Source organism: Drosophila eugracilis, unplaced genomic scaffold (genome assembly GCF_018153835.1).
Source record: "Drosophila eugracilis isolate 14026-0451.02 unplaced genomic scaffold, ASM1815383v1 contig_401, whole genome shotgun sequence".
Taxonomy (NCBI): Eukaryota; Metazoa; Arthropoda; class Insecta; order Diptera; family Drosophilidae; genus Drosophila; species Drosophila eugracilis.
In genome coordinates this window covers 903,547-924,290 of record NW_024573263.1, presented here as the reverse complement: position 1 = coordinate 924,290, position 20,744 = coordinate 903,547, and the positions used below count along the sequence as shown (strand labels likewise).

At 42.5% G+C, this 20,744-nt stretch overlaps 1 protein-coding gene across 1 annotated transcript; it reads left to right on the top strand.

Annotated features, from left to right (window-relative positions):
* The first annotated feature begins 285 nt into the window (after nucleotides 1–285).
* Nucleotides 286–18,543, top strand: LOC108116872. The gene is given in 13 exon segments (XM_017228962.2): nucleotides 286–497; nucleotides 1,117–1,772; nucleotides 1,775–3,462; nucleotides 4,978–6,064; nucleotides 7,793–11,188; nucleotides 11,977–12,263; nucleotides 13,175–13,468; nucleotides 13,609–13,839; nucleotides 14,560–15,888; nucleotides 15,957–16,139; nucleotides 16,200–16,292; nucleotides 16,356–16,473; nucleotides 17,527–18,543. Coding segments are annotated over 13 exon segments (9,417 nt in total). The 5' UTR covers nucleotides 286–465; the 3' UTR covers nucleotides 17,550–18,543.
* Nucleotides 18,544–20,744: the final 2,201 nt, after the last annotated feature.

Here is a 20,744-nt window from a genome sequence, read left to right as displayed (position 1 = left end):
CCGTTCTCTTTGAATTTTGGTTTCGGTTTTTCTTGTTTTTTTTTTGATCTTTTGTTGAATTTTTTGCTCTTGGCCATAGCCGAGCGTCGACAAATAAATCTGCGGTCCTCCTCCAATAAAAATAGACACATTCGCAGTTTCAATTGCCGACTAGACGGCGGTTGCAGTTCCCAGTTTTTCAGTGCCCCCCAAAAAGTCTGAGGCACACAAAACTCACACGCCAAAAGCAACGCGAACATAAAAACACCAAAAAAAAGGGGCCGCCACATTTCAATCGAAAAGTTTTAATTGAGTTTTTGCAGCCAATCGAATAATCAAATCAAAACTCATTACAATAAAAGCAAAAAGGCGGGCGCGAGAAAGGAATTAGTGCAAATGAATTAAGGCAATAAAACTAATTAAGTTATTAAACGAATTAACAAAATACACGACAAAATAAACAAAAAGAGAAGGAAAAGTGCAAAAATGTTTGGCTGCATTTATCAGCTTTGGGACTGGTGAGTAGTGTAAATCTCGTAGATCTCGCGGTTAAGTCCAATATCCCCCACTCAACTATTATCCATTTTCCCAACCCCTCTTCCGATTTCCCCGCCGAGAAAATGAGGCCGGCAAGGTCAGCCGTTTGTTTGTGGCCAGAGCGGCGACGGCAGTTAATCAATTACGGTCAATTACGCGCTGAGCCAGTTGCATTTTCCACGGCCTCCGTGTCTTCCGCAGCTCGCCAATATCGCAAAGACCCATGACTAAAGCTTAACCCCTTGTTAACGCCTGGGGCATAAATTACATAGTTAGCGGTTCTAAAGGCAAGCTTCAGGGAATATTGAAAGGGACTTGAAAATATTTGGATTCGAGAAGTCTGCCAAAATCTTAATTAGTAAAAACATATTAAAAATAAATTTAAATATTTAATATACTAATCTACATATTCTAAGATGTTTTGATAATGCTTTTGACTCATTTTAAAAAGTGAATTATTCTACTAGTTCTGAGTCAATGGCTTTCCTAGGGTTAATGCTCACGCAAGCAAATTAAGACCATTGACCTCAGCTGATTGAATAACAGTTCCCCCTGTCTCTGCGAATTTTCTCTGATTGGTTTTCCGCTTTTTCCTTGCAGGTTGGAGGCGCCGCCCCTCTTCACCGCCGGCACCATGGACGCCAAGAAGCTGCAGCAGTTGCAGGAGGCAGCGATCCTGGCCCAGCAGCAGAAGAAGCTGCCGCTGGCCTACCAAACGAATCTCGTCGACTACCGAACGGCGGCGTATAGTCAGGCGTTGTACCAGCAATCGCCCACGGCCACCAGTTCCAGCGGAGGGGGTCCGCTTTCGCCGATTGACATGCAGCCCCAGTCCAAACATCACAACCTGATGAAGCACGGTGGTCACCACGGAGGTGGCGGAACGTCTAGCAGTTCCCATAGTTCGCCATACCATCAGTCGTATTCGAGCAGTGGGGGCACTGCGGCCGGTGAGCAGCTATATCAATCGCCCACGGAGCGAACCTACCTGGCGGCAGCGGGAAGATTGCAGGCCAACAATGCCATGGCAGGACATCATCCCATTTCGGCTCTGCAGACGCAGTATCAGCAATTGCAGGCGGCCAAAATGCAGGCCCAGTTGGCCACCCAAAGTGAGGCCGCCCAGCAGCAGCAGCGGACATTTGCCATGCGACAGGCCATGAACCCGCCCACAAATCACTACCATATGAGTCAGTCCTCCAGCATGGTGTCCAATATAACTGCTCTTAACCAGCAACAACAACAGCAGCAGCAGCAGCACAACAACAGCAGAGGGCACCTCCCTCTTCGCTTAATTTGCAAAATCAATATCAACCTGCTCAGGGTCCTCTGAAGCTGCAACAGCAACAGCAGCAGCAACCTCCAATGCCCAAACACTACCAGGAGCAATTGTACGCCCAGCAGCAACAGCTGCAACAACAGCTGCAGCAGCAACAACAGCAACAGCAGCAGCAGCAACAGCAATTGCACCAACAGCAGCAGCAGCAGCAACATCGCCACAAAAATGACCTGCAAACTCCGGGCAGTGAACATGGTACCGTGTACATCCAACAAAATCATCCTGGTCATGTGGTAAATCAAGCCTGTCAGACCCAAATATCGGCGGTCAAGCCGAAGGCTACACCCAGTTCGGAAGAGTCCTCCTCGAACTCTGCCAAGAGTCCAACCCATGCACCTTTGGATCGCAAGAAGAGTGCCGGGTCTATACAAGCCCTGAAGTCACCTATTACCAAGAGACCACCCTCCACACCGGTTACCTTATCGGGATGGCTCCACAAACAGGGTTCAGATGGTCTGAAAGTTTGGCGCAAACGTTGGTTCGTTCTGGCCGAGTACTGTCTGTACTATTACAAGGGACCCGAGGAGGAGAAACTTCTGGGATCAGTACTCCTACCATCATATCGCGTATCCGCCTGTTTGCCCGAGGACAAGATCTATCGCAAATTTGCCTTCAAGTGCGAACATCAGAATATGCGAACATATTGGCTGGCAGCAGATAACTCCGAGGCCATGATGCAGTGGGTGAGAGCATTGGCAGCGGCCAGTTTGATGCAGGCACCCAGCAGTGGGGAATCGGAGCCAAGTGTGAATTCCTCGCTAAATCACAGTGGCGAGAACTCTGATTCAGGGATTCACACATTGCAATCGCACCCCGGCAAGGGGCAGCCAACAGCATCGTCGGAAAATACGGGCAGTAGTGGGGGAGGCAGTGGACAGCCCCTCTATGCAAATGCACCACCCAAACCGAGACGCATTAATGATGGGGGCTACTCCTCACCATCACCAGAGCACAACGAACAGCAGCAACAGCAGCAACATCCTAGTCGCCGCCTCATGTCACCCACGCAGCAAATCTACCAGCAGCATCAGCAACACCAACGATCTCAGCAGCAACAGCAACAACAGCAGCAGCAGCAACCACAGCAACATCACGCCATTTATGATACTCGAACGGGTCATGTATCCACAGCCTTGCAGTTGCAACAGGCCCAGCAGCAATACTCATTGGATCATCTGGAGGCACAGTTCCAGCAGCAACAATTGGATATGGAGGAGCAGATAGCCCGATTGCAGCAACAACGGGCTGCCGAAGAGATCTATGGTGAGCGGGAAATGTATATGGCCAAGCTAATGCAGCAGCGGCAAGGTCCAAATGGCACATATCCCACCCAGCAGCAATTGTTGCAAGCGGAGCGAAGGACTCCCGATGCCTATGGGCGTTCCAAGCAGCAGCGACTCTTTGCAGCCGCAGCAGCAGCAGCGGATTACGAGGATATCTACAACATGTCGCAATTGGCAGGTGTTGGTGGCGGAATTCCCATGTCCGCCCAAGAGGCACTACTTCAGGAGGCGGCCAGCTATCGCCGACCTCTCAGTCCGCCCAGCTACGATGGCAGCAAGCATACGCCCGCGATGCCGCAGCGGTACACGCCCAACCATTTGGAGGTAAGTTAGAAAAACTTTTTACTTTTTACAAAATCAGCAATCTTAGAAGAACATGAAGGCTTTAGTTCTTTAAGAACTTCCTCAATATTGAAAAAAAACAGTTTTCCTTTTGGCAATGAAAGTTATAAACTCATAGTAGCCCAAGGCCAGAACTTTAACATAACATCTTAACAAACCTACTTTTATCAGAACAAATAACTAGTGAAAAACATCATTCCTGAAGATTTAATAGCACAAACAGTGAGGAAATTTCTCAAAGGCAGTCAAAATGGCAAACCACTGCCCTGGGGCAGCAACGAGCAGCGATTTCGATTGCGATTGCTGATGACCTGCCACTTGGCATTGCATTCTCGGCTTTATGGGTACTTCTCGATGCTTGGGAACTGGAAGCTTGGGGGCGTGGCACTGGCAAAGGTCAGCCCACCAAATCATCTGCGATGCCACTTGATGTTGTCTGATTGCTGCAAATCGTGGAACTGCAAGTGTTTTACAAAAAAACCCAGATAGGAAAGGGAATCTAACGAAAGGAAAGGGGAGAGAGAGAGATGATGGGGTTTTATTTCCGCACCTCTTCTCCCTGACCTAGTTGGAAAAGTTTTGCTGGCTGAGACTAGCACCTCCGCACGTATCAGCTTTTCACTTTTATTTGCCCTTGCCGGTGTGCCTTGTGGTGGTCCGTTGGCCTGCTGCTCCTGCTGAGATAACTCCTTCCTCATGCTCCGACAACTCCATAAAGCCGCACTCACAAAAGCTGATGCTGCTTCTGGTGCTGAATGTGCCCACATTGATGGACGGGAATGGTGAACACCTCCTCCAGAGTCTTTTCTCGGAAAACTTTCGGTTTCAAGCAGCTGTCTCGAGTCCGCAGCTCACAATTTAATTGGACTTTAGTGTGTCAGTGGGTTGCTGAATTGCAGACGTTTCGGTGAAGGAAGAGGTTCCTCCATTCCCTCCCTCTTCTCCTAGCTCTTGCCCCGCCAGTGCAGCAATTTCCTTGCAATGCAACTTTGTGCGCTTGCCGCCCTTTTTGGGCACTGGTACAGTGGTGGGTGATGGGTGGGGCAGCTGTTTAGTGGGTCAGGTCAGGCCCAGCCAGTTAGCCGGGAAATGAGTCGCGTGCATGATTTATGGCCAGGGGTTCTTGGGCAAAAGACCAGCTGTGCCGCCTGCCAAGTGTCGAAGAAGTTACGAGCCACGCCAATCTTCCGCACTTAAGAAAACACTTTCCCTAGAAACTTTAAAAATTTATTTTGAAGATAAGTTGCAAGAAATGTTCAGAGCTACTTAAATAGTTGGTCAAAAAGATTGCATCTTTGATAAATTTATTAATATTTCATAGCTTAATGGTCGAATATAAACCTTGATAATTACAATTCTGTACCAAAAGTAAACTAGATCCAGGTTTTTTTTGAGTGCAGTCGTTGTTAAAAATGCAAAAGCCCAATTACAACCACTGCCATTACATAACCCTTTCTAACTTCTCCCTCAACCCTCTTTTTTGCACTCGTTTTTTAGGCCAGTCCCGCTGATCAACTAATCAATACAATGGACTTGCGTGCCCGTTCGGCGGCGGCCATTGTGCGTCCTCATTCCGCGGATTTCTTGGAGTACGAGGCGCGTGCCGAGGCAGCTGCAGCTGCTGCCGCCGCAGCGGTGGCCCAAAGTCAGCAGGAGAGCGGGCGTGCTCCGCGGCCCAAATCCAGTTTGGATATCAATCGAACACCGGATAGCTTCTACTACTCAGAGGCCAGTTATGCGGATAAAATGCGGAAGAGTGCTTTGTATCTCCAGAGTGGTGGAGCTGGAGCAGCTCAACCTCAGCAGCCAGGAAGTTATCGCACCGCTGCGGGAGATTTCAACTCTGGTGTGAACACCATTGGCTATGAAAATCCCTATGAGAGGGCCTACAAGCGTCAGGAACTTCTGGCCGAGGCACAGGCACAGGGTGGAGCTGCCAGCAGCATGCCGCGAATGAGTCGATCTGCCAGTCAGGGACGCTCGGTGGCCTCGCAGCTGCAGTCACCGGAGCAGGAGAATCTTCCACCCTTGAATGTCCATCCCGGTTCGATTTTCCCTCCCTCGATGTCCACCCAGGAGATCATTAGCAAGAACGAGCAGTTCCTGCGCTCAGCCAGTGCCCGTCTACCCAAGAGATCGGGTGGCATGGATGATGACTATTCGGCTGGCAATTCGACGACAACCTCACCCACAGGTGGAGCTGGTGCGTCCAACTCTCCGCAACACAACCAGGATGGTGAAAGGAAGCGTGAGGAGTCAATGAAGCGACTGCTCGAATGGAAACAACGCATGTTGCAGTCACCTTTGACCCGCAAGGGCATCCAACAGGGCGGCAGCAACATGTCTGCCATGTCCAAGCTGGGCAGCAATCCGAACATCCTGCTGGCATCTACAGCTGTGGCCAGTGGAGCACGCTATGCACCCCAGGCGGGTAAAACAGGGCTGGTGGGCAATGGAAATGGCAATGGTCAGGGTGCTGGCAATCTACCATCTAACTCGGGAATTCAACGATCCCGATCCGAGAGCCAAGCCAACGTTGGACCCGGCGGAGTGGTGTACAACAACTATTCCTCGGATGATGAGGGTAAGTCAAAGTCAGCGATGACTTCCTATACGTATTCCCCATTCTGCTTGGCTTCAACTCTGTCCCTATGTAATACGTCTATATCTGTATCTGTAACTGTCTCTACTTCGTGTCTTTAACTACGTTTATGCGACGGTAAATTAAAGAAATGCAAACCTGTTTATAGATGTTTGCTTTAAAAGACCTATTAAAAAAAGCAATTTACTAAAATCTTATAATAAATTTAATGATGAATATCTCAAAAAGATATTCAAAATTGCATTTAAACCGCAAATATTATATTTTAATATCTTGATGAAGTGGCTGGCATTAATTACATTTGTTCAGCAAACATAAATATTTTTTTGCATTCAATGCGCGCGCATAAACGTAGTGAGTATCTCTCTATCTGCATCAGTATCGTAACGTATCGTATCCGTAGCTGTATCTTTATATTTATCTACATCTGTATCTGTAGCTGTAGCTGTTGCTAACCATGCTGCCCCGTTCCTTACTTTTACTTTTATTTTGATTTCTTTTTTTTTTTTACCCTTAGTTGCTCTTGGCTTTGCTTTCAGTTAGTTGCATGCTCTGCGGCAGGCCTTGAGCTGCCTGTTTTTTGCTTTTACTTTGTACTCAGACCAAAGTTACTCACTTGCAATTGCAATCTGCAAAGCTGCTTTGTGCCCTTCCGCTTGAGGTTCTTAGAAATCTATAAATAAAGGACCTCATCTGGCCGTGACAGGTCACTTTTCATAACTACGACCATTAACTATTTATAAGCCTTAACCGTTTCAATGCTAATTTATCATATTCAGATGCCAGACTAAACAAAAGCTTCTTCTAGTTGATATTTGTGTGTGTTTTTGCATACTTGTTTTATGTTTTAACAAATATGGTTAATTTAAATGTACAAAACAGAAAGCAATTAATGTCGAGTATATCGAAACCTTCCTGCCGTGCGCACAGACAATACATACATACATACCCACACACAAGCAGAAGCAAATTGAAAAGTATCGAGTAATAAATTTAGAATTGCTGCCAAAAAGTAGGCAACACATAAAACACCAAAGTCCGGCCAGGTTTCAAATTCGTTGGCCAAAAACTAAAAACCAAAACAAGTACACACAATTTTTTTTCTTTATTTGCCTTTTATTCAATGGAATAAGAAGGGTAAACCAAAAATAAAAAGTAAGATAAACCAATATTTCTGTAGTCCATAAATCTCTCTCTATATTTTTGGAAATCTCTATCTTTCATGGGTTTAGTAAACATTTTTGGCGTAGTTTCGTTTCGGATTTGTTTCATTCATCTACGTACATATACATATATATAAATATCGTTTTTCCATCATGACAACCGGGTGCTTGGTTTTTCCACTACTAAACTGCCGCTGTAAACTTCGCACTAAAACCCAAAAAAAAAAAAAAAAAAAAACATTAAATAAACCAAAAAACCAAATAAAACTCAAACTCAATCTGGGCTCATAGCGCAATCGACCACCCATTTGATTGATTTTAATTACATACCCAACCAGCAAGATATACAAATGTGTTTTATATTTCTTCTTTTTCCATACATCTATATAAATAATTCGTTGTGTATACGTTGAATTTTGGTAACTCTCAAAAAACAAATGAAAAAAAACAAAAACAATACCTCAATTTGTAAATGCTGTAAATGTAAAACAATGAACGTTAACTGATATACCGATACAAAAACATTAACAAAACGCACGAATCGCAGCTGTTACTGTGGATGATAACTTGTATAGTGCGACGGCAGGAAGGTCATCGTCAAAAGCAACAACAACGACATCACAGGCAATAGTAGCAACAACAACAGCGTTAGCAATAACAAATCTTAGCAGTGGCAAAGATCTAGGGAGTCCCATATCATCATCATCATCATCATCTTTATCAACGCCCAAAGCCGGCAATGCAAAATTCCAACTAAAGCCCATTTTGAAAGTGCACGAGGCCAGCAAGACTCGCATTATTCAGGTGCAACCGAAAGAGCTGGAAGAGCGGCCGAAACTCAGATTGCAATTGCCCAAGGCGATTGAAAAGGAGGAGCTGGAGGTGGAGGAGGAGGAGGGGAGGTGGGGCAGCAGCAGCAGCAGCAGCAACGCTCAGCAGGATGTTGAGGTGGAGCCCGTACCCATTCTGCCAAAGAAAACGGCCCCCAAGTCGCCGCAGAATGCCAATTATGTGCCTGTGTACAACAATAAGCTGGTTAGCAACTATGAGAACATGGAGTTTGGCAAGCCAATCCCCGAAAGCAAAACCCAGGATAGCAATGCAGCGATTACCGATCCCGATGAGACGCCCATGCTGATGCAACTCAAGTTGTTCAAAGAGCAGCAAGAACACCAGCAGCAGCAACACCAGCATCAACTGGAAATGGAGGAGGACCTGACACCCACTGCAGAGAGTAAACCCATTCCAGGGGAGGAGGTATTGGGTGTTTCATATGAGGAAAAAGAGCTGGTTGAAAAGGAGGAATCACATGAACAGCTGGAACATGAGCTGGAGGAGGAAGACGAAGAAGAAGATGAGAGCACGGCATGCGAGGAGTACACTGATGATGATATAGACGAAGCCCTAGCTCAGGATGATGAGGATGAAGTTGTCATCGAATCAGCAGAGTCCCAGGAACTGGCAGAGGAAAGGGAAATGCAGCAGATATATGTCAACGAGCCCATCACACCCACCGACCAGCAGTTCGACGAGAGTCACTATCTACCCATGACGCCCAAGAAAGTGGAACTGGGTCAACCAGGTGTCCTGACCCTAGTTTCCACGAATGAATCATACGCCGAAGAGGAGGAGAATCACTATGTGGAGATGACCAAGGGTATTCAGGACGAGGATTGCAAGAGCAACTATGAGATAATGTGCCTGGCCAGCACTAGTTCAAGTGCCTTTAAACTAACCACGAAAACGGAGCCTGTCTACATGGAACTGGCAGGAGTTAAAGCTGCTCCAACACCATCCAATGAGGAAGCCCACTGCTCCTCGGGTCGTTCCACCCTTAAGAAGGGCAAAAAGTCGGGTTCTGAAACCCTGAAGAAGAAGACTAAAAAGCGACAGGGCAAGGACATGCCGGACATCCTTAAGCCAGCTAAGAGTGCCTTGGCTTTGGCAAGCGATAGTTCTGATGCAGATGATGAGAGTAGTCGGCAGCAACTGGAGGCGAAGAAACTGCGCTCCAGATCACGTTTCAGTTTGTCGGATACTTTTAGGCCAGCTTCATACTATTTGGGAGCCTCAACGCCCCTTAATAATTATGCCGAAAGTTCGGATAGTGAGATACTGCCACCACCTCCCATACCAGATTCACCACCACCCATGGAGGAGCTCAAAACGGAAGAGATCTTCTCATCCGAGCATTATGATACGGTGAAGCGAAAGGATAGCAATGGTAAGGTAAATCTCTCGTATGAACAACTGCCCAAGATGCATGCCAGCAATACGTCCCTGAATTTACCCAAAGCTGTTCCTAGTCCTACCCTAAAGAGTAGTCGCCTTTCCCTACCTGACCACTTTACCAAGGTGCGAGGCAATCCTCAGCGATTAATGGTGACTGCAACGCCACCACAACAACATCACGCAAGGACCTTATCCGATTCGAATTATAGTTGTCAACTGACGGATAATAGTAGCTCTCGTACCTCCTCCGATTTGGATCTATATCGCCGAAGAGGTCAGCAGCAGCGTTGCACCAGCAATAATTCCCTTCCCCTGAGCAGCGAAAATGAGTCCGTGGAGTTCCGGCAGAGATCGGACTCGGAATTGGATCGTCAGCGCTCGAGGAGACCCCTATCCCAGGAATCCATCAGTGAGATTGAGTCGCTTAGCGAACAGTTTGAGGAAACCTTAAGTAGTCATGAACTCGATACCTATCTAAGTCATTTGCATTTGTCCACTGGACAGGCCACACCCACCAGTCACCTTCTGAATGATGCCAATGCAGCCGCAGGAGCTGATATCCTGACCAATCTCATCAAGCCACCGAAAACATTCAGGAATGCTGAAGATGAAGAGCAGCATTTCTACGGGAACATACACTTTCTCTCCTCTACAGACTCCATTCAGCAGTTGGGTGAAGGTGGGGCAGCAGCTCTACGGATCATTCATAGTCGGAATAACAGCAATATATCGACCCAGTCAGCTCCGTATTATTACTCCGAGTTACCAGCTCCTCCGCCACTAAACAATCAGCGGGATATCCATGCCCATGGCTTGAATATAGCCCATATACACAATCCCATCGATCGACATCAGTTCAATGTGGATGCCCTGGTGGACAAGGATCAGGCCATAGACAGTAAGAACATCTACTCTGGTCAGAAGGATAACAACGAGAAGCTGAGCAACAAGAACCTCAAGCTGAACAAATCGGTGGAACTGCCGGTGGAGAGCAGTGGTAGTGGTGGTGCACTAAACCCGGTGGTCCATTCATATCTCACAACTACTAAAAACACAAATCTCGCTCGTAAGACGATTGGTGGTAGCAACCCGTCGGATGATGGCAATCCTAACGATGGTGCTGGTGATGATACGGAGGAGGCTGACGACAAGAACCCATCGAATAATGTCCATCCCAACCTCTCAGTTCTAGGTGGCGAGCTGCTCTGGGAGGAGGATGCCCTGTGGCGGGAGAGTTTGCGTCGGGTATCCCAGCGACATGCTAGATCCCTAGATGATCTGGACAGGATTGCGGCAGCGCCTCCGGTGACAAGTACACCAAAGACCAAGTTAAGTCGCGAGGTGACCTATGTGAATGATAGCCTGAAGCCTCGTCAACATCAACCATCCAACGAGCATGATGTCTATGTACAGTTGATGGACAATGCCACCTCCTCGGCTCTTGGTCAGGACCAAACGGATTCCGATGTCTATGAGGTGCTGCGCGAGGAGACAGCCTCGAATTTGTCTCACAAATCCAACGAGCTGGATCGCGAGACCATTCGCCAGTGGGATGCCATGTCCAGTGGCCTAATGAAGAGCCACCACAGCGGTGTGGAGACCACAGTAGCAGGATCTGTCCACCTGCCCCTCACGAGCAGTGTGCGCTCCATCGTTCAACAGCTGAACAATACTTCCATGGACGATGCCAATGGCAATCCCATGACGATGGGCAAAAAGTCGAGAACGAACAACAACCACTGAAGAGGAGGCTATGCCCGCAGGAAACTGACCCCGTATTTCCGCATCCAAAAACCAAAAAAAAACAAAAAAAAAACATTTAGTAGTTTCAATTTAGCTCTCCATTTTGCCATTTGCCATTTTTGGTTTGCACAATTCGAGTTATTTTATGTCTCTGTGTTTGCCCATCATGTTAGATAGTTTTCCCCAGCTATAGATAGTGCTCTTTATTTGTTTTTGTTGACTGTCAATGTTGTTGTTGTTGTTGTTGTTGTCATTATTGTTGTGTTGTGTTGTTTTGTTTAATTAATCAACTGGTAAGCAAACTTATATTTATTTATCAAAACCCACTTATCACATTAAGTCATTATTGAAGCGCTTGTATATACATAAACGCCACACTCATTCACTTACATTCTCACATACCCCAAGCACCAACCATCCATCTGTAAAGTTGAACAAATCCATAGATAGTTAGATACTTTTTTGGGCAGTTACCTAATACAGCCGTAGCAGAGCCAGCAGCTACAGTTACAGATTATAAAGATTTCCACACACCCCTTAGACAATTTTCATACCCTTAAAAAAGAAAAACAAAGCAAAACAGAGAGCCAAATTTATTTATCTCGTACAACTGCTGGGCATATTCGCTAACCGATTAATGATTATTGCTTTTCCTAAATATTTCGCGCACGCATTGAAACTACTTTAAGCCCGCCTCCATTTGACAATCATTGAAAAAATCTTTGCCTAATCAAATATCTATGACCCAACTTATAGCCTCGATATCGGTGCGAAATGTTAACAATCTACCCGTTGGAAATCTGACGGTGAAACCGGATCCCTCGGATGTACATCAGGAGTCAGCATTTGCCCCTTACTATGGTGGAGCGGCGGAGACCAAGTATGCCAAGAATACTGTCCTTACGGATCGTGGTCTTTATGCCGGAAACGGATCCGGATTGGCCACATCCACGCCCCAAAATCATCAGCAGTTCCGGATGCGGCGCACCGGAAGCAGGGCGGAAATCGATATGCTGGAGCGTGAGACAAGCAGCCAGATCAGGGTGAGTTCAACTTAAACGGTTTTAAGGTGTATTTATTTTATATAACATATAAAAAGAATTTTTTTAAGGTTTAAAAACTCAACTTTACTCTTGAACTTTTCACTTTTTAATTAAAAATTGATTTGAGATTAAAAGTTGAAATGAATGTTTCCCTTTATGTGCTTTTATTTAAAAATTTTGTTCCTTAAAAATCACAATTTTGATAAATTAAAGTCAGTTATTTTATTTTTTAAAATACGACGCTACATGAAATCTCCATAATTAATGCAATTTTTATTGAATTTAAGCTGGGGGTGGCTGTTAGGTAAAGTGAAATTTAAATAAAATTTAGTTATTTCTAAAATTTTGGAAATATATAACAAAATTACAGTCTATTAAATTCAACTTAAGCTTTGGAAAATATATAGGAAAGCCTATTTGCTATCCACATTCGTTGAATTATAGAATATTATTTTATATAAATTTAAATTTTATCTTCAGAACCAAAAAATCATATAATTTTTTCCACATTCAACAAAAATTTAAAGGCGTCTAAATATTTGTCTTGGGTACATGTTGTTTGAGGGTCGGAAAGAATGAAACCTAAAATATATTTACACAACCCACAGAACTTGGATGTGTCTGCCGGGGATTTACTGAGTCGCACCCACGAGGAGCTGGTCCTTCTGCTGATCCAGTTGAGGAGACAGAGCAGCCAGACTGCCAGGGCCATTGAGCAGTGCTGCAGCGATATTCACGATGTGCAGGTGGATAAGCTACTGATTTCTATATGTCTATCGTTGGGAGGTGTTGGCTTACTACTGGTGCTGGTTCTGTGACTAATTCTCTAGAATATCTATCTAACTTTAAAATTTTAAAAATATTATATTTTGCAAATAAAACTAACAATCTCTATTTGGATTACTTCACAGAATCGCCTGAGAAGTGCCGAGGGCTTGACTAGAGCCGAAAGCATCCAGAGATTGGACTACTTGAAGCAGCATCTTTTGGACTTGGAGCGGCATTATGAGAAGAGCAAGCCGCTGGTCAATTTGGTGGACAACATGGTCAAACTGGGTTCCCTCTATCGAAACGATGCAAATGGTAGAGTCCAACCAGCCACCCTGGATCGCTTGGAGTTCAATCAGCGAATGCAGGAGCGTCAAATGTTGCAGGAGGAGCAGCAGCAGTGGGAGCGTCTCAGTCCCAATCAGGCTGAGTTACAGGTAGGTGTAGTTAACTTTAAACTTGTACATTAACTTCATTAATTAACAGTTTTAATAACAATTTAAAACCGGAATTAAGCAACCCAGATTACATAAATTTAATGAAAAAAGACAATAACTGGTATTTTTTTCTTCTTAAGGCCAAGGTGCGTGAGCTCTATCAACTCGATCAACTACTTCAAGAGGAATCCGGTACCCTGCAGAGTCTGCAGCGGGACAAGGAGGACCTCGAACGTGCCTTGGGAGGATTGAGGGCTCGCATCCACGACAGCAATGCCACGCCCATGGCCCTGGAGGCGGCCAAGAAACAGCAGCACATCCTGGAGCGCGAATTGTCGCGTGTCCATCAGCTGCTGGCCGAGAACTCAAAGGTATCCAAGGTGCCTAGTAGAAGTTTTTTGCATTTCGTGTCCAGCTGCGTGTTATTTGTCTGCTTGAGCTTCGCATGTCGCTTGTGTAACTAACAAAAAACTAATTTTACAAGGATTAAAATATGACCTGGATTCTATGGATTGAGCAATGTAGTTAATAAAGAGTAGGGTGGGTTAAAAGGGGGTTAAACTTCAAGGTTGAAATGGGAAATATTTTGTTAGTCAATCAATTTGATTACTAACAGACTATCAAACTCAATTATGATTCCTGTTTCTGTTTATTTACAACAAGGTAGGAATATCAAATACATTTTAAATTAGAAAACTTCCAATCAGTGAGCTTTTTTCCCCATTTTTTATGTTCAAATAAAGTAAATAGAAATTCATAATATTTGAATTGCTTTTCCTTTTAAAACAGACAAAAAACTTTCAGTTTGTTTAGGAAAATTTATAAACCAATTTAAACAAGCAATAAAAATAAAAACAGGAAATTAGAAAAAAAATATAATCAAGGTAGTTATGAGCTGTAGTGGATAGAACCATTTTAGACTTTTAATTAACAACTACAAACTTTTCTGAAAACAGAAAACTTAATTAGTGTTTACCAGAGCTCAAATGATAGGATTAATGCAAAAGACTTCTCATGTTTGTGGCCTCTGCTGCATGTGCCATTTCCGAAACCGAAGAACCAACCAATTAAACCGTAATCCTACCTTGCAGAAATTGGAGCAGACAGTGGCGGGAAATGCTCGTTTGGAGCAGGAGCTTCTCTTACTCCGTCAGAAGGTGCAGGCTACCCGAGGAGCAGCCAGCAATGGAATGGGCGGCGATGGCTCGCACATTAATGGTGACCAAACTGCCGCTGTTTTGGCCTCGGAATTGGAGCGCGTGCAGTCTTTGGTTGGCGATATGCAAAGACAACGCCATGAACTCAGCTCAGCGGTTCGCCAGTTGACGGAAAACTCGACCAGGTTGTACCAGGAGATTGGCAACAAGGAGATAAATGGCGGTGGATCCACCAATGGCAGTCTCAAGAAGCGGAGCAACTCCACCAGCTGGACAGAAACCGATCTGGATGCCAATATGTTACGATGTGGAAGTCGTCAGCAGCTTAATGATTCGACTTTAAACCTATCCACTCCTCTGTATGTAGACACTAATAGCTCGAGCAAGTTGAGTGACTACAACAGGTACAATGGTGGTGGAAGTAGCGATGCCCTAGAGATGATTGGAGGCGACAGTGATGGTTACCTGGACAGCAATCCATTTGCCATTGGCCTGGAGAAGCAGGAAATCAAGACAGTGAGGATTGTGAAGAGGGAATCAGAGCGAAGGAATCGCGATCGCAGTGAGAGGGGTTTGAGCAGCTCTATCCAAAATCTGGATCAGGTTTTGGAGGAGGAACAATATGCCCAACAGCAGAGGGAACAACAGCAAATGTACGCCCAGGAGGAACCGATGAGCAATGGCCACCAAAGTCGCTCCAAATCCCTGCCACGAAACTACAGTGAGCCCCCGAAGCAGAGACACAGTCGTCATCTGAATGGTGCCGCCAAGCAGAATGGTCATCACCATAATGGTGGCTATGATTACGATCGGAATAGCAACTACGAGCATCAACCACCGCCGCCACCGGCACCACAAAGCAATGGACACCATCAACATCCACAAAGGGAGCAGCGGGAGCATCTTAATCCCCTGGCCAATGCCTATTTCGCTAAGCAACTGCAACAGCAGGTGAATCCCTCGAGAGACAGTGCCCGTGTGGCTCTTCGTACCAAGACCGATTCCCTGCAGAGTCTGAACAAGAGTCTCACGGACATCAGTCCGGAGCCAGTGTTCCAGAGCGTGGCTGCCCGTCAGATCATCAACGAAATGTCCGCTGGTTCTGCATCCGAGGATACCGAGAAGGTGGTGGAGAAAGTGCCTCCCCATCACAAACATCGCCGGGCTGTACCAAGGGAAAAGAGGCGCCACTACACTGCGCCAAACAATGTCAACCAGAAGGCCATGGAGAAGGTGCAGGCTGAGAACGATATGAATCGAAATGTAAGTCGGTGGAGAAATAAGAAGATTTAGATTGTAATATAAAATAATTTCTTATAAAATATTTATAGAACACCAACTGGCGAGCTCGCGATGATCTGGACATGGAGGTGGCCCTAAGGCCTCGAATGAATGCACCTGATGTGGTTCGTTCTGCTTTGGGACAGGGTGAAAAGATTTCCGAGAATACCATTGATAACTTGCTCCTGGCACCGAACAAAATAGTCATACCGGAGCGTTACATACCAGAAACTGTAAGTAAAATCAAAGTCAAATATTTATTTAAAATTTATAATGGAAAATGAATTTATCAGACGCCCGAACTGTCGCCTGAGGAGAAGAAGCGTCGTCAGGAAAAGGTGGAGTCCATCAAGAAAATGCTGGCCGAGGCGCCCATTAGCAGCAATGTAAGTTAGGGATTTAGTAATATAGATAAGGTAGATAAACTAATCTGTTATTTATAATAATAGGAAAATGAGAGTCTGCCGCCGAGCAAAATCAACGCCGAAAAGAAGCAGCGCGAGCACCTACTGCAACTCAACCAAATCCTGGCCCAGCAGGTGATGCAGGTCAGCAAGATTGTGGCCGGTAAGTACATTCAACCTCGGACTTAGTTAGGTCTCTTACCAGCAGTTAATCTTTGTGTTAAGTTCCAATCGATATCCTAAAAAGAATACCAATTCCAATCCAAACGTATAAGCAATGCCTTGCAAGTTGAGTTTATGTTTCATGTTTATGTTCTTACTAATATGCTATCTCAAAATCAAACATATAGATCCTTATATTATTTATCTATATGTATATATATAAACCTAAGAGTTTATTCAGTGTAATCTAACCAGTCAGCAGATCCCTCCATTTTCAAACTGTCAACTCTATGCTCTTCTAATCTCTATATATGTATCTTCTTTCGACTCTTTCTGATTTCTAGATGATTAATGATAAAACATATCATATTGCATACCATCTAATCTAAAGCGTTAAGCCCCTCGTTCGTATAAGAACTCTAAGATCATGCCCCCCACCACCTCATTGCGTGCTCACCGTCGTCGTCCAAAAGTTCATAACCCCTTCTTCTCACAAAAAACACATCTTCCACATCTCCACCCACACAAATTCAGACACTTTCAACAGTCAATCATACATTTCGAAAAACTGTGGCCCGCATTGCCCTCTCATGCATTTGCATCTGCATCTACCCGACCAGATTATGTATAATTAATCATAAATTAAGTAACCAAATGGATGAGAGTTCTGTGAACTTCCGCAAGATTGCATTTTTCATATATTGCGCATACGCAGTGTTGGCCGAATAAGAGCGGTTTTAGGAGTTTTAAAATTGAATTGAAAAGGTTTTAGTGGGTTTTAATGGGACATTTTAAGTTAACATAAAAATTTAATTATTTAACGGGGTTTTCTAAGTTAATTATTACCGTATGAAAGGGGTATTGAAAAAATATTGAGAACGTTTTAAGGCCCAAGAAAGAGCTTTCAGAAAACTCAAATTTGATAAAATACCATAAATATTTATTATAAAACTAACATTTACGTTACACTTATTTTATTATTGTATAATTTTATTGCATTTGCATTCGTTTTAATTTGATATTGTTATTTGTTTGTTTTTGCATATTTTTCTAGGAAATCCCACTAGTCACAACTAATCCGCAAGTAGCCTGTTGACTTGTTTTCTGTTCACCTTTTGTGTTTACCTTTTGCATTGCATTTCACTATGTTTTTTGTTCACGTTGTTTGTTTGCCAATCGATAATTAAGAGGGTTCATCAAATGATTCGCGTTAAAAAAGATAAACGAAAATTTGTTGTTCGAAAAATACGAAACTAAATAAAATAATGTGCATACCCCAGTACGATATACACCTAAGTATACACAGTAACTACAGCAACGATAACAGCAAACAAGAACACACGCGAAGTTGAGATTTACAGCATGCTAAACTCACATTAAAAAACTCACTCCAAATCACAACAAAAAATACTACTAAAACTACAAAAAAAAAAATGAGAAAAAGAAACAACAAAACAGCAACGCAATAGCAACAAGAACAAGTACAACAACAACAACTAGCACAAGAACAACAACAACAACAGTTATACGATTGAGTAAGTCCAGGTTTGTACACATTTCGATTATACAATAATGATAAATAAACAATAAACCAATATTGTAGCTTCCAGGCCATGCATTTCATATAATAATCAAGCCCAAAAACTTTGCTTAGCCTAGAAATAGAATATTAAATATTGGCCAAAAAATAATCAACCTGCACGCAATAAATATAATATAAGATTTGAAGCTATAATTTAAACAAAAAATGCACACCAACACTAACTCACTAAATCACACACAAGCAAAACTTAACAAACACTCAAAATTCAGCAAAAATTAGAAAAAAAAAACACAAAATCAAGCACAGAGTTAAATGTTTTCACTAAAAAGCAAATTATATTGGAAAATTAGAAAAAAAAATCGATCAAATAGGAGGTTTTTAATAAAATAAACTATTTAAATAAGTTTATAAAGATTGGAAATAATATAAAAGTAATTAAAACTCTAATTCTGAATATAGAAAAACATAGCAATAGCAAAGCATAAAAGATAATATTAATAAATATTAAAAAAAAAATTAAAATTATTACAAAATTTAACATTTTAAAGAAATTATACAAAGTTTAGGTCAGTTTTATCTTTAAATTATTCTCACTAAAATTTTGTTTTAAAACTTAAATTCAAAAAAATTTACTTAAGATGATTGAAATTGAGCTAAAAATCAGTTAAAAAGTCAAATTTTACTAGGTACAATGTTTGCGAAAGTTTTGAAAAATCAATTTTATGCAAAATGGCTTAGTTTCTAAACTAAATTTGTGCACTGCCTAACATGCGTATAAAAGTTGTCGAAAAGAGTCAAGAAGCGATAAATCGAGTAAGTATAAGCTCAAAGCACCAAGAAAACAGCAAACTCAGGAGTAGCAGCAATAAAAAATACACAACAAAGTTCTAAAAAAAAAACGAAATAACGAAGAAAAGAACACAAACCAAACACACACGATATATATACATAGATATATACTTCCAAATGGTTATCGGTGTACTCTTTTTTATCCTACAAAACTTTTACAGCACGCTTGGGAAGGTTTTTTTTTTTTGGTCTAAGAAAATATACATTTACAGACTTGGTAAACTAACTTCTTTGCCTTTTTGTTAACCCACAGAGAAAGCCATGTCGAAGGCGGCTGAACGATCGAATCAGGATGAGGAACACCGATCGGAGTCACCAAGTGAACCACTGCCGATATTCCAGCAACGCGACAATTTTTACAGCTAAACGACGAACGAGAAGGAAGGTCAACTAAAATAAATACTAAAACTCCGATTAGCGAATTATACTATTCAGGCACAATATCTGTTGCATTTATCTTGAGAATCAAACTAGGAAATTTGCTAAAAATTTTAACCGAAAATCGTATCAATTCTTAAATGTGACTGAGTTTTTTTCGGGGGACATTATATATCTGTTGGAAAAAGATCAGAGGGTGGGGGAAAAATTAACGAATTTTTTGTGCGAGACGATTGTTATTGCGTAAATGATACTAAGCATATTATTATATATACATATATATATATATACAACATATACAATATGGAAATCAAAGATTCAACATATCACTGTAAGCGTGTTACAAGTCATTTAAACGATATCAATTACACACAATTAGCGAGCGTTCTTGAATTGTAGGAAAACGACGATAATCGATATGGGTATATCCGTATATAGGTCAGATCAGCAATTATGTACGATTTAAAAAGGAGTTGAGGCGAATCAAATACGTTCCTGAAAGGCTTACAAAGTAGAGGAGTGGCAGGTCAAAGAGAAAACAAAACTCATTCACGATAACTAATACAATAACTTTAAAGACTTTTGTAACGGACTTTTCGAGAGTAGCGCATTTTCTCTACAAAAGAACAAAAAAGAAAAAGGAAAACCAAGGAAAAACCAAACCAACCAACAATGCAGTTACATTAATTGAACCACTTTTGGAGCCAATATTAATAATGCATTTGATATGAACAAGTTTTTAAGATCAGTCAGCAACTATATATCAACAGCAGTGGCATCAAACAGTTAGTTAGGAACTCAAAGACCATCATTCCTATATAGAACAGCGCACTCAATGCACTTCGAACCTTCGCAATATTCGCAATATTTTCCCAAAAACGTACCTATCGCAATTTAAAAACAAAAAAGAACATAAATAATGGACTAATAAGAATAATACACAAATGAGGAAATATAATTGAATTGTATTTAAACGAGAACATATAAAAGGCAACGCTGAATTACGACATGCATATATTAATTTAAAGCTATACATATTTAAACGAGCATAATGCTATAATATACACAAACGTACACATAATTATTTAAATGTAGGTCAATTAGCAAGGCAATTAAAAGGGAAGCGGTCGAAATCAAATATTTGATCATGTTGATGAATGTTTTTAACAAAAAAAAAAAGAAAAACATAAAAGGAAAATTACAATACAAGTCAATGGATAAAATTTTACGCAATCGCTGATTGAATTTAATGTCTATGGAAACTTTAAAAGTTATTCAAATCGCATAGCTCTATTCACAATTAAACATTAAACAAATAATCATACTAATCCCCAAGAACAACGACAAAAATAAATGTTAATAATAGAAAGAGAGAGAGAGAGAGAGAGAGAAGTGGAAAAACGATCCCTGCAAAATTGTACAAAAATATATTTTAAGTTCATAGTTTTTAGTTGTTATTATCTATTTGCTACGTATGGTTTAAGGTTCTTTTTAATCATTAC